The 17989-nt window shown below is 40.0% G+C and overlaps 1 protein-coding gene across 3 annotated transcripts in view; it reads left to right on the forward strand.

Moving 5' to 3' along the window:
* The window catches only part of LAMA4 (laminin subunit alpha 4), a 148611-nt gene that overhangs the window by 34317 nt on the left and 96305 nt on the right, over positions 1–17989 (forward strand). For all 3 annotated transcript variants that reach the window (XM_040238466.1, XM_040238464.1, XM_040238465.1), the window contains 3 exons: positions 2216–2317; positions 10599–10723; positions 15348–15428. In XM_040238466.1, coding sequence (XP_040094400.1) covers positions 2216–2317; positions 10599–10723; positions 15348–15428 — 308 coding nt within the window. The remainder of the gene's footprint in view (positions 1–2215; positions 2318–10598; positions 10724–15347; positions 15429–17989) is intronic.

Consider the following 17989-nt stretch of genomic DNA (forward strand, 5'->3'; position numbering starts at 1 on the left):
GATGGGAGACAGGCAAACTGAGAGAGGCTGGTCAGAGTAAAACTTCCAGTTAAAAAGCTAACAAATTTGGGTTATCTAATGTACAGTTAGTAATACTGTATTATACATTTGAGAGTTGCTAAGAGAGCAAATCTTACATATTTTCACCACAAAAAAGAAATGGTAATTATGTGACAAGATGGAGCTGTTAGCTAATGCTATGGTGGTAATCATTTTGCAATCCATACTATCAAATAAGCATGTTGTATATCTTAAACTTCAGTTCAGTTCAGTTCAGTCGCTCAGTTCTGTCTGACTCTTTGCGACCCCATGAACTGCAGCACGCCAGGCCTCCCTGTCCATCACCAACTCCCGGAGTTCACTCAGACTCGCGTCCATCAAGTCAGTGATGCCATCCAGCCATCTCATCCTCTGTCATCCCCTTCTCCTCCCGCCCCCAATCCCTCCCAGCATTAGAGTCTTTTCCAGTGAGTCAACTCTTCGCATGAGGTACAATGTTATATGTCAGTTATATCTCAGTAAGGCTGGGGGAAAGAGTTAAACAATTTTTAAAATACAATATTTATTTTATTAAAAAATGTAGATTCTTTTGCTTCACCATCAGACCTACTGAATCAGAAACTCCCCAAATCAAATGTCCTTAACTTAGGCAGTTAGAAAACTCAGAAACCACTGGTTTGGAGGCTCCTGAGATAACTAATACTAAGCCCTTCACTGCTGTTATCCATTCCTCTTATAATTAAAAATTTTACCATATGTGAAATTAGGTGGTCTGAATTAAATGCTTCCTACAGAAATTTTAGCTTCTTTTCCTCTCTTTTGTTCCCTAGTGGAAACTGAAAAAAGGCTTATCATCAACTATAAAGTATCCATTATAAATTGGTCCCCTCTCAGCCTTTTCACTTAGAAAGACAGAATTTCTTCACCTTTTTTTTATTTAAAAAAATGTCATTGTGCTCTATCAAACTTATTTCAAATGGAATATATTAAATTTTAGTTTTAGGACTACAGTGTTTTTATACTGTGAATGGTATCTAGTGAGTCTCTAGAGAGAAACAAGCAAGAGGAAATGGCTTTGTGTAACAGTCAGGGACCTCAGCCAGATACAATGAAAAGTTTCCCGGTCAAAGGACAGTACAAACTACAATGAGTCAATGGCGGGTGTGATGGGAACCCTCTTACTTTGTAAGTTTGTGGAAACAACCCAGATTCTTATCTGTCTGGAATTCTTTAGATGTAAATCTCTCTGATAGGCAAGGACTGAACTTCCAGACCTGTGACGGCATGGCATTTCTGCCTTGCAGCGCTGAAACATTCCAAAGAAATGCAAAATACATATCTATAAGCCAGGAACCATGGCATAAACGAGGAACAATCTCATAGTTTCTCAACCTGACTCCTAGTGACATTTGGGGAGGGCCATTCAGCAAATGCAAGGTAGTCTACCATCACAACCCACGGCATCTCCGGGCTTAATTATCTCACTACTAGAAGGAAGGAAAACAATGTATATCTCACAGTCACGCGGATAAACAAAATAACAGGGACAGCACCTACACACAACCCACGACATGTGTAAGGATTCATTAACTGCCTAACCCCTCCGTTCAAAACTTCAGGATCTGAAAAGAGGATTTTTTTTTTAAGGGTACAACTTTATGAGGCACATCTTTTAAGTCGTTCTGCCACAGCCAATACTTTCTGAACCCGTTAAGTCTTTATTCAACAGGGAGCAAGACGTAGTTCTTCACCCTGATGTGGTTTTGTTTTGTCTTGTTTTGGAATGAAAGAAAACATTAGAAAATTTCTCCTTCATTGTTACCTAAAATCTTCTCATCCTTCCTAACAACGTTGGACGGTGTTAAAGGTGTTCCCGTTGTCCTCAGAAAGTGACAGGAGTTCACGCAGTGCAGACGAGGTCACGTGCGCGCAGGCAGCTGCACATCGCGAGATTTGGGCGCCATTTGTCCTCGCGGTGTCCCGGCTGCGTCAGGAGCCCTCCCCTGCAGCTCCCTAAAACCGCAAAGAGTGGGAAAAGAGGAAAGAAAGATATATAACAAAGACAATTGAATGGTAGCATAAATAGTTCATTTCAGTATGTGTGCTGTAAAGAAATATGTAGATCGTTTACTAATCATCTCTTACTCCTCCCAGAAAATGTTGCCCAAAATTGACCTTTTCAATCATGAAGATGCTCTTGTTGTGTCTGTTTCAGAAATGCGACCCTGGATTCTTCTTTGCCTACTCGGAAGAATGTTTGCCCTGTGACTGTAATGGTAATTCCAACGAGTGCTTGGACGGCTCAGGACTCTGTGTGGTAGGTCGGGGGCACGTGTCACTTTCCATATATTTCACTGAGCCTTTGCGTCTCTGGTGGAGATTAAATATTCTTCCTGGACATTTGAGCTACGGAGGAGCAAACTGCTAATCATGCTTTCTCTTTACCCTTCAGCTTTTCCTGTAAAACACCTCATATAAACTGCTTATGATTGTAAGTGGCCACCAAGGTGTATCTGTGAATGTGCCCCTGTCCCTGGTGGTAATTGCCCCATCACTTTCAGCAGCTGATTTCCAGCTATCAGCCACTGGGGATGGACCTGAAAAATAATACACAGAGGAGGAAACTATCCATCCAAATTCCTCTGTAATAGTATAGTTTGCCATATGTTTGGCTTCACTCCACATAAACTAGGAGAATAAAACAGTTGTTTCATAGCCTATTTTATAACTTAAGATAGTCGGGTCTATAGATCAAAATTTCCTAAAAAAAAAAATATTTGAACCAAATAGCTAATAAAAATGAAAACTTTGGCATTGTGGCCTTTGTAACTCTGTAATCAAGCCCCCAGAGACTTTTTTCCCCTTAAATGAATTTTCTAGTAGACAGTGAAACATGATAGAGATTTATGAAGGAGACTGAGAAACCTTTTAGCAAAAGTGCTTGCTACATATTTCCCATTTTCACTGAATGGATTGAAAACCTAGTGAAAATGGGGATTGAAGTATTTACCAGAAGTGACTTCAGTAGAAGTCGTAGGAGGCATTTTTAAAGACTTATATTCTAAGATCATGTTTTCCTTCATGAGCTATACTACATAGCAGAAGTGGTTTCTTCTAGTTCCCAGGAGGCAAAAGAAGCTTTTCAAAATGCAAGAATATTTTTGCATAAACTGGAAACTGCAAAAATACTTAAATACACCTATCTACCTCAAAATTAGCATGGCATTAGGCAGATGGTTTTGATTATAAGTGGTCTTCATGGTGTGTACATGAAGATGTTATTTTACTCACGCATTCCATTAAGATGCAAATTAGAACATTTCCGTTTATTTTAAATCTAACAATTCACATTTTTCTAGGGACAGAAGTAAGTGGCAAACACTAAAGGTTGCTAATGCATTGAAGTGTTTGTTTAGTCCTGGTGTTTCTGTTTTCCCCTTCCCCCATCTTCTTAAATAACCATTACATCCAGGATGTCCTCTGTAGCAGTGTAGGCACACGCAGCTGCCAGATCGACCCCTTTCTAATGCTTCCATCTCCGGTTTCCTGTTATTTTAATCCCAGTGACATTTGAAAAGAGAATCCCATGAATGCACTTGAACTAATAATGTACATCTCTGATAATTTGACCAATTAAGGGCTCTTCCTTATCTGGTTTATTTAAGTGTAAGACAATAGGGACTGGCCAGCCCATCATCTGCTTTTAGGCAGTCAGTAAGATGGAAGACTGAAATAAATTAAAGGGGAAAAAAAAAATCCCTCCTGTTATGCCTGTGGAGAGCTATGATAAGACTACTCTTCCTTACAATGACCTTGTCAAGAAAGAAGCTATCGTGGTTTTATCTTCGACCTGGATTTGAGCTTCCAAAGGGGGCGGTCATCATGTGATTCCTTCATCGTTCCTGGGGCATACAAGGTTCTGATAAAAGTTTGGGGATGGACTTGGCTATAAACGTTTATAAACACACTCAGGTCAATTGCCAATCTTCCTGAAATTACTTTGTTCCAAGATGGAACATAAAAAAAAGCCATCTTACTTATCCTAAAAGTGGTCCCTCCACCTCACCCTACCTAGAGGGAAGTGTCTTTTCCCCTATTAAAGTAATATATGCTCAAAGTAAAAAAAAAAAAAAACATATATATACTATACATGGAATTCAGAGTGAAAAATCACCCACAATCTTATCTCCAAGAGCTAAACATGTGTCTGCTGCTCCTGCTGCTGCTAAGTCGCTTCAGTCGTGTCTGTCTCTGTGCGACCCCATAGACAGCAGCCCACCAGGCTCCCCCGTCCCTGGGATTCTTCAGGCAAGAACACTGGAGTGGGTTGCCATTTCCTTCTCCAATGCATGAAAGTGAAAAGTGAAAGTGAAGTCACTCAGTCATGCCCGACTCTTAGCAACACCATGGACTACAGCCTACCAGGCTCCTCCGTCCATGGGATTTTCCAGGCAAGAGTACTGGAGTGGGGTGCCATTGCCTTCTCCGAAACATGTGTCTATATTCCTGTAAATTTAAGACTAGATGATGGGCTTCCCAGGTGACAGATTTTAAAGAATCTGCCTGCAGAGCAGGAGACCGGGTTCAATCCCTGGGTCAGGAAGATCCCCTGGAGAAGGAAGTGGCGACCCACTCTAGTATTCTTGCCTGGAGAATTTCATGAACAGGAGCCTGGCGGGCTGTAGACCGTGGGCTTGCAAAGAGTCGGACACGAATGAGTGACTAACGCTAAGTGTAAGTGAGGAAGCAGAAGAGGCTTGCCAATATAAAAAGAGTATGTTGTTACCTAGTTGGCAAATACATTGTCTGCAGTGGCACATTGGAATCAATCTCATCTTTTTCTGTTTCCTTTGTCATCCTGTTCCAGTTTGCTGGTCAAGCAGGGCCAGCTTCTCAGCTCGGCCCTGTAGGAGCTGTAACCCCAGCTCATTCTCAGCTCCACCTAACACCTGGCAGCTCACTGTGGGCACCAGAGTTATCAGGCAGTTCTTACAGTTTGCCTGAGCTAACTCATTTCTCCCAACTTCCATAAGCAACCAAAAATAAATGGCTTCTTTTGTTTCATTTTATTTTGAAGGCTTGTAATGCTTCTGTCTTGTCTTCCCCTATTTGTTTTTAATTCTCCCCTCCATTCCCATGTTCAGTTTCAATTTAACCTTGTATTTTACAAACTGATTTTAAAGAACTAAGCCATTTGACAATAAAATACAGAGAGTAGACGAAGTTATGCTACCATTTTAGACATACCAAAAAAATTACAGATTTCTTTACAAGAGGATTGACAATTCTTCAAATGCAGAAAGGTGGCCAAATGAAAAGTGGCTTAACTAATGAAATCCAATATGTACTGATGGTCTTTTCAAAGGGCTGCCTTGCATCTTATCAGAATTTTGGTGCATTGGGGTTTCAGCAGAATCTGCTAGGCAGAGCCCCAGAGGCCAGGCAGCTCCAGTGGGCAGGACAGATTCTCTAAGAAAGCACTTGAAAGAGGCATGAGAAAGGAATTAAGGTGTAGAAATAGAGCAGACAGATGGCTAGTGATGGGAATGCCTGGTCACTGATAACCCACACTTTATCCCAGTTCTAGAGGCTAGGTACAGAGAACCAAGATGAGGTCATGACTAAGGCCAGTTACCGTCTAAAGAACTGGTGCTTCATCATTAGCAGAAAGCATAGAGCCCACTGACCAGAACTTGGGTGGAGAAAATCTGACTTGAAATTGACCACTTGCACGGGAATCCTTAGATTCTTTTGACTAAGGATTGATTTGTTGATTTCATTTATCCACTTAACAAATAAGCATTTTTTGAGTACCACTTAACTGCCTGACACTATTCTAGGATCTGGGTGAAGTGGCCTCCACTGTGTAACTGAAGGGCTGTAGAGAAAAACACTAGTTGAAAATTCCTGTGGAAGTGACCAATGTTATGAAATTCAAAATAAGAGGACCATGGGAGCTTCAGAAATATATGCAGAAACCCCCACTTGCTCAGTAACAATTTTAAAAAAAGATAAAGAAATTTTGAGGTCTGTGCCTGAATTTCAGGGGGGAAAAAAAGCTAAATCTGAATGAAAATAGATTTGAAACCACTCAACCGCAAAAACATAATCGAAACCTAGAGAGAAAACCATCAAGCTGTTAAGTGTTCACATCTGGCTGGTGGAAATGTGAATGGATTTTTATTTTCTTCTTTTCGCTTTATAGTATACCTGCCCAAGTGTTCTACAACTGTCTGTAATAATTTTATAATTAAAAAGATTGATGTTCAGATGAAATTCTACCTCATTCTAAGCACAATGGAGAAAGGGAAGTAATTCAACATATTTAAGGCTAATGAATTTTTTATTACTCCCAAAGCCTAATAAAACCTAATTCAGGAAAGCAAAGATTTTACATCTCTAATTTCTGTAGCATTTTTCTTGTGACTTTCAAACTCTCCTTTATGTGTGTAAAGTCAAAATCAACCAATCTAAGTCCCTTTAAGACTACACATGTGTGATCGGTAAACCAACACCCTCATTAGGTATCAAAGAGAAAGAAGAAACTGAGTAATAGGGAATTTTTTTTTCATGTTTTACATGCAACTATAAAATTAATATCTAAATCAAGAGCATAATTCTTACATTAAAATCTTGACAATTTTCCAATCTGTTGCAAGCTTGGAAAAGTCCAAATTTTGCAAATAGTGATTTATTTCCTTGCTAGCTAAAGTTTTGAAATAAAGTCATAAAATTACATGTGCAGAGGATTCTAAGGATAGCTAGCTCAGTGGAGTCCCCTGGAGCTTTGTGCCCCTGGCGTAATAATATGATGAGAACCAAGACAGGTAATAAGTTCTCTATACGTTGTTTTTCCTTCTCCCAACCCTGATCATGTCTCTCCTTTCGTATTCCCCACCTCAGTTAATGACAGCACCATTCTGCCAATCCTCCATACTTAGATGTCCTGCGTGCTTCATCAACTTCCTTTTTCTCTTCACCGATGTTTAGCTGGACACCAAATCCTACTAGTTCAACCTAGGAGAGAGCCTCCTCTGTTCTGTGCCATCCTACTGTGTTAATTCATGCCCGCAGCATCCCTCCCTGATGACTAGTATACCTTCCCAACTACTCATGAGGCCCTGCTCCAGACTCCCCTTCCCTAATCTGTCTTCCTCACTAGCAATGGAGATATTTTTTAAAAACAACTTAATCAAGGCATCCCCTTTTCTAAAATCCTTCAAGGATTTCTATTCCAGCCTCAGTAAGCTTCTCACTGCCATCTCCCTGGACATATTTTGAGAACCACAAGTCTAGACAGACTGCAGTGACCCATGAAGCATCTGACCAGCCACTAACCTGATTCTATTAGGCTTTCTTCGCACCTTATATTGGTGGTGTGGCCCAAGTGTCTAGAGACTCCATTTCTCACATGAAGGAGACAGAGCTGGTGCCCAGATGTCATTCCTGACACCTTATCTGCAATTGATTGTCCAGACATAGCTTTCTTAACCATTGGCCAAAGATTCAGAATGCTTTTTTCATTTTTAAGTGAGGTCAGTTTTATTAAAAAATTAAATTTTTAAAAATTTTCTCAACAACAATATACTATTTATTATTGTCATTTTTTTCCTTTCTGGTTTTTAAATGGCAGAACAATGAAGGTAAAGGATATTTGCAGTCTCAGAGTAAAAGATTTAAGAAACATTGTACTCTGTCTCGGCTAGATCTTTGTTTTACAGACAGAGAATAGAGACTTAGAAAATTCACCTGAGTTGTTCAAGTTCAGTCATCTATACACCGGAGGAGCTAGGGAATTCTCCCTGCTGCCGGCACTGTCTCTGCCAATCTCACAGAATGTACTTCATTTACCTTTTAGGAAATTTCATAGCAAGCTCTTCAAAAGAAGGCAGATGACTAAAGTCAGTGTTTGCACTCTGAGCACTTAGAGGTCATAGTGATTTGGAGGCTTTGCCCTTGAGGGTAATGGCTCCCTGTGGCTGCCATGGCAGAAATAGGGCCCTAACAAGGAAGCCAAAGCACCTGTGGAGTCGCCAAGAATGGTCTGGCATCTTACAACAGTCCTGTTTTCTTCTGCACAGATGGGTTTCATCTGTCCAACAAGGACTCGGACTAGTTTGACTCCACTCTAGAGTAGCCCTGCCAGATTGCTTATGGCTTGTGCTGCGTGCTAGGTCGCTTCAGTCGTGTCCAGATCATTATGATCCTGTGGACTATAGCCTGCCACGCTCCTCTGTCCTTGAGATTGTCCCAGCAAGAATCCTGGAACATGTTGCCACGGCCCCCTCCAGAGCGATCTTCCCGACCCAGGGATGGAACCCGTGTCTCTTAGGTTTCCTGCATTGGCAGACGGGTTCTTTACCACTAGTGCCACCTGAGAAGCCCTGCTTATGGCTTAAATTCTGGGTAGTTGGACAGGGCTCATTGGTTTTCCCTGGGATAAGAGACTGCCACCAGTTTTGAGCTGGCTCTGGGTGTGTGTTAATTTCCTTTACTTGCTCCAGATACGAATTCACCCTTTCCCACCTCGGCCTTCCTCTTTCTTTTCAACAAATATTTGCTGAAGATTCACTCAGCACGTGACGCAGCATTAAGAACAGTGAGGGAAATGTGTTAACATCTTGTAGTCTGCACATCACACTCTATTTTTTCAGTTTCTCATCTGTCAGGTGTCCTGAACTAGCCTCTTTAATCCTATTCTGTTAACATAATTCTAATCAGCAGTCAAAGGTGGCTAATGGCCAAGTCTAATGGCTGATCAATTGGCTAAAGGCCGTTCAACCGTGATAGCTGTGGCCCGCTGTCTAGTGTGTTGCACTTGATTTGAAGTCCAAACTGTTAGTGGAACAGTATGACACTTTCCAGTGCAGTCATTTTATGACTCTTGGGAAAGGAACCTTTTCTCCAACACACTGGAGAAGCAATGTAGTACGGGAATTTCCAGCCTACCCTCTGGAGCCAGATTGCTTGAGCTGAAATCTCACTTTTGAGACACACCTACCGTCTGTGTAACACTGGGCAATTTGCTTAACCTCCTTGTATCTCTATTCATTTTGTAAAGTATGAAAAGAAAATAGGACCTTCGAATTATTATGAAAATTAAATTAGTTAATCCACATAAAATGTTTAGAGCAGGACTTCACTATTATTTTAATTTGAACCTCAACATAGGACGTAGAGACAAAATAAAGAGCTCAAAGTTAAGTTCGCAGTCCCTCCATCTTGCCTTCCCCAAGATTCCTCCACAGAGCCCTGTTTGAAAAAAGTTAACTGTTTAAGTTCTGGTGCATAGGTGTTACCAAGGGAATTGCTCAAACAGTAGGGTGTCTTTTCAGTGGTGTTCTAATTCTAGTAGTACAGTTTTTCACTGAAAAGACTATTCAAACTTTATACACTCTGGTGAATATAAAGATGAAAACATCATCATGCTACTGGCATTGCCCTGAGGGGTCTAGTCTAGTCCAGTTGGAGAAAATACCAGTAGACCTGCATCACTGCCTCTTACAGAGGACTAGTGAGAAATTAATCCACCAGTTCAACAAACAGCTGCTGAGTACCACTCCATTGAAGCTGATGGCAGTGCACTGCTGAGAGACAGTGTAGGGGGAAGCACTGCTGAGGTTGGGTGTCCCTGTGTGCTCAGTTGCGTCCGAACTCTTCGCAGCCCTATGCACTATCGCCCTTCAGGCTCCTTTGTCCATGGGATTTCCCAGGCGAGAATACTGGAGCAGGTTGCTGTTTCCTACTCCAGGGGATCTTTCCGACCCAGTAATTGAACCCGCATCTCTTATGTCTCTTGTATTGGTGGGTGGGTTCTTTACCACTTTGCCACCCGAGGCTGGGAGCTGATGATAATGTGTGTAGGGAAGGAAGGAAGGATCGAGGAGGGGTCATCAGGAAGGAATCCTGAAGCTCTCAAAGGCCTGGTGCAGATCTTGAATGAGAAACAGGCATTCTAGGCAGAAGAATCAACTGTTGTGAGCTTTTCTTCCAATTATTCCCACCATAAATGGAAGAATCACACAATAGCTTATATTTCTCGTATATCATTATGCAAAATACCAGCCCATTAGCAGAATATTCTTTTTTTTTTCTTTTTTTTTTTCTTTTTTTTTTCAGCAGAATATTCTTTATCTACCTTCTAGTCCATTATACTTTACTTGGACACATTTTATTCTTCTGAGCCCATAAATTCTTAAAATGTTCCCCCTAGTGTTTACCAGGAGAGGATTTTTTTTTTTCATTTCATATTTACTCCTAGTCAGTAAACTGATGCTTCCAGGATATTCAGAGCTTGATCATTCTGATTATCATTCTGAATTGAAATGAATGACTAATAATCTGCTCTTCACACCAACTCTGAAGAGAGCCCCCAGGCTGCCAGTGCACGTGCAGAAGTCTTCCCCATGGTTCACACTTTGTAGCATGCACTGGGGCCAGCCTAGCTCCTGTGTGCTGACCAGTAAGTATCATTACATACCATCTATTTTGTCAGGCCCGATATCCCTTTTGCTTGAAATACTGCTTGATTCCCACATTTGCTGTGTATAAGATTTCTTGTGTGCCCTTGTCAGTTTTCTCATCTTTTTGTCTCATAGCACTGCCAGCGGAACACAACAGGCGAGCACTGTGAGAAATGTCTAGATGGTTATATTGGAGATGCCATCAGGGGACTCCCCCGGTTCTGCCAGCCATGCCCCTGCCCCCTGCCTCATGTTGCCAAGTAAGTCTTAAAGGAAAATAGCCTTTCTACTGCTTATCCCCTTTGATTTTCTTTTCTTTTTTCTCCCTATACAGAGTTCTAGGGGTTTTGTACAATCAAAATTGAGTATCTCCTGTTGCAATGAAATTGGAAAAGATACAGGAAAGTTTTCTAGACCGAATCCACTTTCAGGAAAACATAGGTGATGACTCTGCTCCCTAAATATTGGGGGTGGGTTGCAGGACACATCACAGACACAGTGAAGTTTCCCAAGCTTTATAAGCAAGGCTAGTCTAGTTTTTTCTCTGCTATCCCTTGACCTAGAAAGATTGCAAATGGTGATGCCAACAGACATTATAATTCAGTGTTTTCAGTAGTAGTAGTTTCTTCTGACTCCCACAGGGCAGACCTTTTCTACATGTGGCAGCTAAGTGGATTTTCAGGTAGAAATAGAGCATAGATAAACAGAGTGCTTTAGACCAGCCAGCACATAGAAGATTTCTGAGAAAATGAATTTTCACTTCTGGCTGTGTTTCCTGAATGAGAAGTTAAAGACAATACACATACATCTTAGTGGAAATATTGGAATTCTTTTCAGGCACATACATGTATAAATCCAGTAGCCAAGTCAGGACTAGCCATTTTATTGGACTAGCCATTATTTTATTTTATTAAACATGTAGAATGTAATGTAGAATTAAATGTAGAATTAAAATGATATAATGGTCTTTAATTTTCCAACATTTTGCATACTCTATATCAGGTGCTCTTCTGATTGTTTGGATGTAATATTTCCTTGATAGTTGTTGTAAAGATTAAATAATGCATATAAAGTAACTAGAAAAAGTCCTGAATGTCTTACATACACACACACTCTGTCTCTCTCTCTCTCACACACACACACACACACATACTCTCTCTTTCTTGTTTTCCTTTTTATTATGGCTTCATACAGGATACTGAAGATAATTCCCTGTGCTATATAATAGGATCTTGGTGTTTGTCCACCCTATATGTAATAGTTCGCATCGGCTAACCCCAAACTCCCAATCCATCCCTCTCCCACCCTTCTCAGGCCACCTGACAACCTCCAGTCTGTTCCCTATATCTGTGAATCAGTTTCTGTCCCATAAGTTCATTTGTGCCATATGTTCGATTCCACATATAAGTAATATCATCCCACACACTTTCTTATCAAGAGAAAAGAGACGACAGCCAAGTTTCCTCCTAACTATTTTCCCCTTTATTGAACACCAATATTACCTAACATTTCACCTCATAGCTTGTGATTTGTTCAGAGCCTCTGATGAGTCTGGCAGGCAGTGAAGAAGTCAAAAGTTTTACAGTCCCATCTTTCTTTAGAAACCATTAAGCTGCCTTAGCCCTTGCTTTGTGACTTTTCCTGTTCAGTGGTATTAATAATGTGTACAGAATGGATGGCACTGAGAGTGAGAGTGGAAAACTCAAACACTGTGTTCTGTTATTTTTATTCAAGCATGTCCTGATTTATGAGCTCCCTTTGCTTCATCTAGATATATTATTTAATTGTTCATTAATATTCTGCTCTCAAGTATGAGTCTTAACCATATCCGATGGCATGTTCAGTGTGCCGTTCCCTTACCGTGGTGTAGTTATTTTGTTAAATATGTTTACTTCCAACTTTCTGATAACGGGTTTCACTCATTCTCCCACATGAGCAAAGTTGTTATATAGCATCATCTCCTCAAAGCAGGTTTATAAGATTAGAGCTGCAGTTTCTTTAGAAATTAACAGATGAATTAGAAAGGTAATCCCAAATTCTTCATTGTGTTGTCTGACTTTTGTACTTTTTTGCACCATACATGTGACAATTACTTATCTAAATTATGTGACATTAATGCTTTGAAATATGAGGCTTCTGGAACCTCATTGGCTGAGAAGTCTTATCTACATAAAATCAATAAATATTAATCAAGCACTTATTATGTGCCAATCATGTACTGGTTGTTTGTTGGTCACAGTTGTGAATAGAATGGTCAAAAACTCCTGCCTTCCTTAAAATAGATCAGATTACAACAGTATTTTGACGCTTCTAAAGCATATGACCTTTTATCTGTGAGACAGATTATCCAGTGTTTTAGTTCATTAAGAAGCTCTTTTGAAGATTGTTAATGCTTTTGAATAAAATAAGCAGAAACTTGCCAGTCGGGTAATGAACTTCATGTCTTAAAAGAGAAAACACAGGTAGTTTCATAGGCACCAAGAAATACCATTTCCACCCATGTTCTTTCTCTGCTTGTGTGTATAGATCTGAGTTCAAAAGAGCAATTGAGGGACTTAAAGAATGGATTGTGCAGTTAGGTACATATTCACAGATATAAAAGCTGAAGTTTCTAGAGGACAGATCTGAGATGAAAAAACCTGTTGAAAATTAACACAAAAGCAAAAATATACAACCTATAAGTAAAGAACATATGTGAGAGTATGGAGGAATGGGGAAGGGTAGGAGAGATCTGCTTTCTCTGTAGTGGCAATAGTTCTATTTGCTGAATCCCTTCAGGGAGAAAACTGGCCCCAAAAAGCTGGGAGTAGTCTGCAATCCTAGAATAGGACAAATTGGCCTGGATCCTATAAAGTGCTAGTCTTTGATCTGGCCTTATTATTGACTGAGTTAACTAATCTCAAGTACTAATCAAATATCGTATAAAATCAGACTTCCCACTGCCTCTTTCAGCTTTTCTTAAAATTCATATTGCTGCTTTCTATAAAAATCACTCATATTGCTGCTTTCTATAAAAATCATTCATATTGCTGCTTTCTATAAAAATCATTCATATTGCTGCTTTCTATAAAAATCAAAGTGCCAGGACTTTTATTTGAGCTTTCAGAAAGGCACCATGTGTGGAATCTCAGTTCCGTTGGAAAGATACACTAGTTGAGCCTACAGACCCAGGATTTGGATCCCCAGTTACAAAAGCCACATCTGAAAGCAAGAAAGTGATGCTTGAGGGAGTTTTGCAAACAAACAGTGCTGAGTCTGTTTTCCTTTAAGTTCCCTGAGGGTTTTTCAAAAGCATAATACTCCCTTCCACTTGGAGAGGGCACCATGGTTGTTAGTGTGGGCTGAGAAAGGCACAGTGATTTCATTTCCCTAGCTCCAAACAGACTTTAGCCTAAGCAAAATGTAAACAGTTAATGCTGATGAAAAACAAAAAAAAAGAGCTCTTGATGGCCCTACTGCCCCTGTGTCTCCCTCCACCAAGACCAGTGGTCACATAGCCATTCCCAGGGTCCATTTACAGAGAGCTCAGTTATTTATTTGGGGTTTGGCTAGACATCCTCCATGTCTACTAATAATTGCTCCAAGTAAGGAAAATGTCATCTGTTCATAACAGGAGGACGTTAGCTCAAAGACGATAACTCCAGGCAGATATTTCATTCCTTCAAGCCATGGGTGGGCCAACTGGGTGGAACATCTTCAAAGAAATATGCAAGTTCTGGACACTTAACTGATGGTGTTTCTTTAAGGAGGCTGAGGAATAAAAACAAGAAAAATAAAAGATAAATGCCAAAGAAATGTAATTCATTGGAGTGTTTTTAACCAAACTGCTAGAGAAAATAAATTGTGTGTACTGCCTTTTACTGAGAAGCACATGTTGTTTTCTGATTGATTTTATAAATGTATTCACACAAAGCAAACATATCCATTTGCTTTCCTCCAAAGACCGTTAGGTCTTTGCTGATACATGCAGAAATGTGAGAGCAGCAGGTCACGCTCCATGGATTATACACTACCTCAGCCAAAACTAATTTAAAAGTCTTTAAAATGTTGTATACCAACTTCATAGGGATAGACTCCTGTCAATGTAGAATTTCCAAAACATATAGAGTAATATTCCATTTCCCTGCCTTGATAATTAAAATATTTATTCTGCTGAAACAGTGTTTGTTTTCTGTTCTGTGTCCTTTTTATTATCAAAAAAAGAAGAAGAATCAAGGGAGAGGGTTTCATGGACTAGATTCCATTTACTGTGGGTCCTATTTTTCGTTTGAGTACTTGCTTTGTGACTTTGGTCAGTTGAGCAAGTCCCTACACCCTTTATTCGCAACCCTTAAGGTACACATGAAAGAAATTAAAGTTCTGTGGAGATTATAAAGCATAGTTTAGAACTGGCTCATGATGTTGAAGAGTGAAAGAGAGCTAATGCAGGAAAAAAAAGAGGAAAACTTTCAACATCACAGAAAGTGATGAAAAAAAGAGAAAATTCTCTAAAATCACAGGTAAAATTTGCTTATTTTATATCCAGCTTTGGAATGTGTGGTTTAGACTTGCATTAAATACACACACACACACACAAACACACACACACACACAAATATACGTGATGTTCTGCAAATTCCCACTGTTTCAAGTCAAAATAATGACGTGCCTCTATGGAAAAATAAATGAGGTAGATAGAAATGGTGTCACCAGTGGTGTGTCACTTTCTGTCTGAGCCTGATATTCTAAGCTTTCCTAAAAGGAGGGAGATTTAATTTAAATGAAGCAAGTGATCACACCCTTTTGACCTTGAGAGGGACCAAGGTAGAGATGATCTAATCAAAATTAAGACAGCCTCTTCAGTGATGTATGGAATTGACTTCTAATATTCTCTTTCAATTCTAGTTTTGCAGAGTCCTGCTATAGGAAAAACGGAGCTGTTCGGTGTATTTGTAAAGAAAACTATGCTGGACCTAATTGTGAAAGGTAGGCTCCTGAACACCCCTATGCTCTGTGATGGTAAAAGGAAACTTCCTATTTCCTACATTCATCAGTTCTGCCATGCTCTCATTCAGTAGGTCTTAAGAGGCAATGAGGGACAGCATTTCAGAACCCTTTAGGGGAACTTTCCCAAACCCCATGCTGTAGATACAACTATAAGAATGCTCCCTAAGGACTTCCCTGGTGGTCCAGTGGATAAGAATCTGCCTGCCAATGCAGGGGGACCACGGGTTCAGTCCCTGGATGGGGAAGATCCCACATGCCACGGAGCAACTAAATCCGTGTGCCACAACTACTGAAACCTGTGCTGTCTAGAGCTTGTGCTCCATGACAGGAGAAGCCACTGCAATGAGACGCCTGTGCACCACAGCTAGAGAGTAGCCCCCGTTCACTACAGCTAGAGAAAGCCCGAGCAGCGACAAAGACTCAGTGGAGTCAAAAGTAAGTTAATGAGTTAAAAAAAAAAAAAAAAGAATGCTCCATAGGCGTCCATGGCTACATCGCAGGATAAATGGGTAAGGAAAGAGGAAAATGAATGTCTGTATTTTGAAGAGATGGTTTTGGGAACGGTCCTTTCTCTCTCTCTCTCTCACTGAGAACTAGTAGTACGATGATTAATGTCCGAAAGAGAGGGAGAAAGAGAGAAAGACTTCTTCAGGCATTCCTCTTTTTTTTTTTTTTTTGGTGGTCTGATTTCTTTTTGTTGTTGTTGTTGTTGTTTTATTTATTTTTAAATTTTATTTTTACTTTATTTTACTTTACAATACTGTATTGGTTTTGCCATACATTGACATGATTCGACCACGGGTGTATACAAGCTCCCAATCCTGAATCCCCCTCCCACCTCCCACCCCATATCATCTCTCTGGATCATCCCCAAGCACCAGCCCCAAGCATCCTGTATCGAACATAGACTGGCACTTCGTTTCTTACATGATAGTATACATGTTTCAATGCCATTCTCCCGTATCATCCCACTCTCTCCCTCTCCCTCAGAGTCCAAAAGTCCGTTCTATACATCTGTGTCTCTTTTGCTGTCTCGCATACAGGGTCATCATTACCATCTTTCTAAATTCCATATATATGTGTCAGTATACTGTATTGGTGTTTTTCTTTCTGGCTTACTTCACTCTGTATAATCGGCTCGAGTTTCATCCATCTTATTAGAACTGATTCAAATGTATTCTTTTTAATGGCTGAGTAATACTCCATTGTGTATATGTACCACAGCTTTCTTATCCATTCATCCGCTGATGGACATCTAGGTTGTTTCCATGTCCTGGCTATTATAAACAGTGCTGCAATGAACATTGGGTTACATGTGTCTCTTTCAATTCTGGTTTGCTTGGTGTGTATGCCCAGCAGTGGGATTGCTGGGTCATAAGGCAGCTCTATTTGCAATTTTTTAAGGAATCTCCACACTGTTTTCCATAGTGGCTGTACTAGTTTGCATTCCCACCAACAGTGTAAGAGGGTTCCCTTTTCTCCACATCCTCTCCAGCATTTGTTGCTTGTAGACTTTTGTGTCCCAGCCATTCTGACTGGTGTGAAATGGTACCTCATTGTGGTCTTGATTTGCATTTCTCTGATAATGAGTGATGTTGAGCATCTTTTCATGTGTTTGTTATCCATCTGTATGTCTTCTTTGGAGAAATGCCTATTTAGTTCTTTGGCCCATTTTTTGATTGGGTCGTTTATTTTTCTGGAGTTGAGCTGCATAAGTTGTTTGTATATTTTTGAGATTAGTTGTTTGTCAGTTGCTTCATTTGCTATTGTTTTCTCCCATTCAGAAGGCTGTCTTTTCACCTTACTTATAGTTTCCTTTGTTGTGCAGAAGCTTTTAATTTTAATTAGATCCCATTTGTTTATTTTTGCTTTTGTTTCCAGTATTCTGGGAGGTGGATCATAGAGGATCCTGCTGTGATTTATGTCGGAAAGTGTTTTGCCTATGTTCTCCTCTAGGAGTTTTATAGTTTCTGGTCTTATGTTTAGATCTTTAATCCATTTTGAGTTTATTTTTGTGTGTGGTGTTAGAAAGTGATCTAGTTTCATTCTTTTACAAGTGGTTGACCAGTTTTCCCAGCACCACTTGTTAAAGAGATTGTCTTTATTCCATTGTATATTCTTGCCTCCTTTGTCGAAGATAAGGTGTCCATAGGTGTGTGGATTTATCTCTGGGCTTTCTATTTTGTTCCATTGATCTATATTTCTGTCTTTGTGCCAGTACCATACTGTCATAATGACTGTGGCTTTGTAGTAGAGCCTGAAGTCAGGCAAGTTGATTCCTCCAGTTCCATTCTTCTTTCTCAAGATTGCTTTGACTATTTGAGGTTTTTTGTATTTCCATACAAATCTTGAAATTATTTGTTCTAGTTCTGTGAAAAATACCACTGGTAGCTTGAGAGGGAATGCATTGAATCTGTAGATTGCTTTGGGTAGTATACTCATTTTCACTATATTGATTCTTCCAATCCATGAACATGGTATATTTTTCCATCTATTAGTGTCCTCTTTGATTTCTTTCATCAGTGTTTTATAGTTTTCGA

This window comes from Oryx dammah, unplaced genomic scaffold (assembly GCF_014754425.2).
Source record: "Oryx dammah isolate SB20612 unplaced genomic scaffold, SCBI_Odam_1.1 HiC_scaffold_4, whole genome shotgun sequence".
Taxonomy (NCBI): Eukaryota; Metazoa; Chordata; class Mammalia; order Artiodactyla; family Bovidae; genus Oryx; species Oryx dammah.